Source organism: Echinops telfairi, unplaced genomic scaffold, assembly GCF_000313985.2.
Source record: "Echinops telfairi isolate 266 unplaced genomic scaffold, ASM31398v2 ScPeMD7_2565;HRSCAF=3150, whole genome shotgun sequence".
Taxonomy (NCBI): domain Eukaryota; kingdom Metazoa; phylum Chordata; class Mammalia; order Afrosoricida; family Tenrecidae; genus Echinops; species Echinops telfairi.
In genome coordinates, this window is record NW_022106463.1 from 3,675,764 (window position 1) to 3,679,687 (window position 3,924).

A 3,924-nucleotide genomic window follows, 5' to 3' on the forward strand; every position below is an offset into this window, starting at 1 on the left:
GTCACTGTGAGTCAGCCTGGTCTCCCTGGCAGTGAGGGCTGAGTGAGTGGCCCTGCAGAAGCTTGCTGAGGCTGTAAATCTTTCCCGCTGAACAGCTGGTGGGTTGGACCACCAACCTTTGGGCTCAGCCAGTGCAGCACTAAGACTCTTTTTTACAAGACATTAGTGAGATGGCAAGAGCCCTTCCCATGGGGCACCTGGCTGCATGGCTCAGTGTGTGCATATATCAGTTTGCCTGTGTATGGGGGGGATTTCTCTCCCTCTCTCTGCCTTTGACCGAACTGACTCATGAGACCTCACCAGCTTCCCTGTCAACCGAGTGAGCCTTTATGAGCGGTTAATTTCTTCCTCCTCTAGCACAAACCAATGATTCCAAACTCGAGCGCAGAAGAAAGCAAGCAGGCGTGAGAGCTTTCTCTCATCTGTTGATTCAAGCTGCATCGGGCCTTCCCTCCATCCACCACCCCCACCCACTGCCGCCCACCCTGCAGGACCGAGCTGGGACTCTTTCGGAGAGCAGACTGCCTCGTCTTTCTCCCAAGGAGCAGCTGGAGGGTTTGAACCCTTACCAGCAGGTTAACAGCTCCATGCTTAACCCACTGCTGTCCCAGGGCTTTTATTCTCTCCTCAAAGTCCCCACAGAATGAGCCATTGGTCCTCCTCCTGTTGTGGAATTTAGATCTGCTGGTGCCGCAGCTATGAGGCGCCGTCGAGTGGGGTCTGTCCCCGAGCTCCCTGTGCACAACAGGAGGAGGACGCTGCAGGGCCCTGTGTGTCCTCAGTTGTCCTGTTGGAGCCCATGGCAGCAGCCACCATATCAGTCCATCTCACAGGGGGGCCTTCCCCTCCACTTTACCAAATAGGACGTCCTTCTCCAGGGACTGGTCTCTCCTGACAACGTGTCCAAAGTATATCAGGAGAAGCCTCGCCATCCTTATCTCTGAGGAGCCCCCTGGCCGAACTTCTTCCAGGACCGAGGTTTGGGAAGGGCCAGTTGAAGACGACGAGCATTCGTGGTCTTTAAACTTTTCCCTCTGGTCTTATTTCAGGATGCCTAAAGGAGTCCCTCTCTTCCACAATTGAGATGTGATGTACCTCTGGAAACCCACGAGCCCTCCGCTGCCAAGGCTTATGGGCCGAGCCGAGTCGGGGCCTCGGTCTGGGAAGGACAGCTCTGTAGGCCTCTGGACCGTCTGCTTCAGAGCCAAGCCAGCTGTACCCCACAGCCCCAAGGAATGCCGAGACCCATCATACTCCTCCTCCCATCTGAACTAGAAGCTTCTCCTGCTACAGGCCTGGGTCTTGGTGACCGAGGGGTTGAGTCTGCAGCCCGCGAGGTTGGGGACATCGAACAGGAAACAGACACGTTCCGGGCACCCGCCCACGTTGACCATGGCTTTCCAGCACCCAGAGGACAGTTTATCATTGGCATTTTCCTGGCAGAGACCGCTCCGCGCCTCCCCCGCCCCCCCACCATCCCACCCGCAGTTGGCACCCTCTCAGTGGCTGCTGCTGTCCTGCACAATGGGTTCAGAAGCCGGCGCTTCCATTTGATGGCAGCCCTTGGGTCGGCATGTCAGCTGGTGGGCTTGGGGGCCCCCCGAGGACCTGGTACTGCTGTGACACCCTGGGTTGATGCGATGAAACTGACTGAGGAGGGGACACCACTGTTCCAGAAACCACTTCTCCCCGAGCCTCCATCTTCCCTGCTCGCTGCTGCCAATGGCCAAGGGGCTGAATGAGGCCTTGAGCCAGGAAGAGGGCATCCCAGCCCCTCCCCAGGTTAAATAAAACCACTCCGTGTAGGTACCCTAGAGACGCGTGTACGAGGAGGAGCCCATTCATGTGAAAATCCGCGGATGGTGCAAGCCTTTCCCAGGGCCACCCTGGGGGAATGAGTTATAAACACCAGGAGTCTCCTCCTTAGAAACATGGGATTTCCTTGTATCTTTTATCAAGGGCCCCCTGGGCGACACTCGCTGGGAGCCCTGATGACCTAGTCGGTTATGTCTAGGGGCTGCTCGTCGCAGGTACAGCGGTTCGAAACCACCAGCCACTCCTTGGGAGAAAGCCTCGTCTTTCTACTCCCGTCACGAGTGGCGGCCTCCCAAAACCACAGCGGCCCCCTGCCCCATGCTACGTGGTCGCTATGAGTCGGCATCTACCTGGGTGGTAGTGAATGGCATGGTTTTGGGGGTGGCACTCGACTGTTCACTGAAAAGTGGATGGTTCAGACCACGGTGCCCCCAGAAGAAAGACCTAGAGAGAGGCTCGGGTACCAGGTTCCCCAGATGAATGGTAGTCCTGGAGATACTGCGTGGCCCTCCTCCAAAGAGGCTGCCCCCCACGCCCCAACTACAAGAGGCATGTAGGCAGATGGCCAGTGTGGTCTTCCATTGGGCCTTAAACCCCGCCATCTCCCGATGTCCTGCCTGAGCTGGATTTGAGAGCAGGGTGCCTGTAGTGCCCCGCCTGGCTTGGTGCTCATCCCCAGCACCCTGAAGGAATGGGCCCAGTCCGTCCCAAAGTTGTGAGTGGCTTCATGCTCCTAATCCTTATCCCTGGAGAGGAATTCAGTCAGCGGAGCTGTTGGGTTTGGTCTCTGGCTTAAACCGACCCGACTAGATCTGGCCTTTTCCCGTTAGCTGGCAATTACCAGCCCTCTCAAATTGGCTGCACTTAACTCGTGGAAATACTGCTTGCTTCTAAGTCAGTCCATCTGCCCATGAGCCTTTGGGATCCCCCGCAGGCAGATCTGTGAACATTAGGTGTGCGTCCAAAGACGCGGGGCGTTTGACTTGAGGCTTTCTTCCCCTTCCCAAACCAGCATCTTTCGCCCAGCATCGAAGCCCACCATGTGCAATCACTTGGGTTTGCCGTCTCACTGGCTGCCCCGCGCTTTTCTGTCTTTTACAGGACCTTAAGCCCCCAAAACCCACCGCCGGCAAATCAGTTCCAATCATAGTCACCTAGTGGTTACCTGTTGGTCTGGGATCCACAAGGTCAGCAGTTTGAAACCCACTAGCTGCTCCTCAGGAGAAAGACGGCCCTTTATTCCTGTTAGTGGCTGCCGCCTCCGAAACCCACAGGGGCAGTTCTACCTTGTTCTGTGGGGTCACTGTGAGTCAGCCTGGTCTCCCTGGCAGTGAGGGCTGAGTGAGTGGCCCTGCAGAAGCTTGCTGAGGCTGTAAATCTTTCCCGCTGAACAGCTGGTGGGTTGGACCACCAACCTTTGGGCTCAGCCAGTGCAGCACTAAGACTCTTTTTTACAAGACATTAGTGAGATGGCAAGAGCCCTTCCCATGGGGCACCTGGCTGCATGGCTCAGTGTGTGCATATATCAGTTTGCCTGTGTATGGGGGGGATTTCTCTCCCTCTCTCTGCCTTTGACCGAACTGACTCATGAGACCTCACCAGCTTCCCTGTCAACCGAGTGAGCCTTTATGAGCGGTTAATTTCTTCCTCCTCTAGCACAAACCAATGATTCCAAACTCGAGGGTGTGAGAATTCCCGCTCGGACACCAACTAACACGGAGGGTCTGACCTCACGAAGTCTGTCTAGAAATGGCCACAGGTGCCTGGAGAGCGCTGACTAGGCATCACCTGCTCCTGTGCCATTGTTTGTGATCAGACCCTGAGCCTTTTCCGGACCAGGGCTGTCAAAGGTGGGCCGGCGCTGTGTGCCTTTGTGTAACCTGAATGTCTCCCGCAGGAAGAGTCCTGGTTGACTTGCAAGACAGCACTTGCTGAGGAAAGAGAGATCAATGGGCTGGGAATGCTGCCTTCCCCAGGCATCACTTGTGATCAGTAGAAAAATCCTTAGGGGTGAAAGCCGATTCCATAGATTTTTATCAAGAGAAGACCATTCTACCACCTCTTACTGCAGAGACACAGGATGATGTTCTGTTCTTTATTCTTTGCAAA

The 3,924-nt window shown here is 55.7% G+C and overlaps 1 protein-coding gene across 2 annotated transcripts in view; it reads left to right on the plus strand.

Annotated features, from left to right (window-relative positions):
• Nucleotides 1–1,930, plus strand: part of TNFRSF19 (TNF receptor superfamily member 19) — a 78,163-nt gene extending 76,233 nt beyond the window's left edge. For both annotated transcript variants that reach the window (XM_030886614.2, XM_045294057.1), the window contains exon 10: nucleotides 1,050–1,930. In XM_030886614.2, the coding sequence (XP_030742474.2) occupies nucleotides 1,050–1,090 (41 nt within the window). In that variant the 3' untranslated portion in view covers nucleotides 1,091–1,930. The remainder of the gene's footprint in view (nucleotides 1–1,049) is intronic.
• The last annotated feature ends 1,994 nt before the right edge of the window (nucleotides 1,931–3,924 follow it).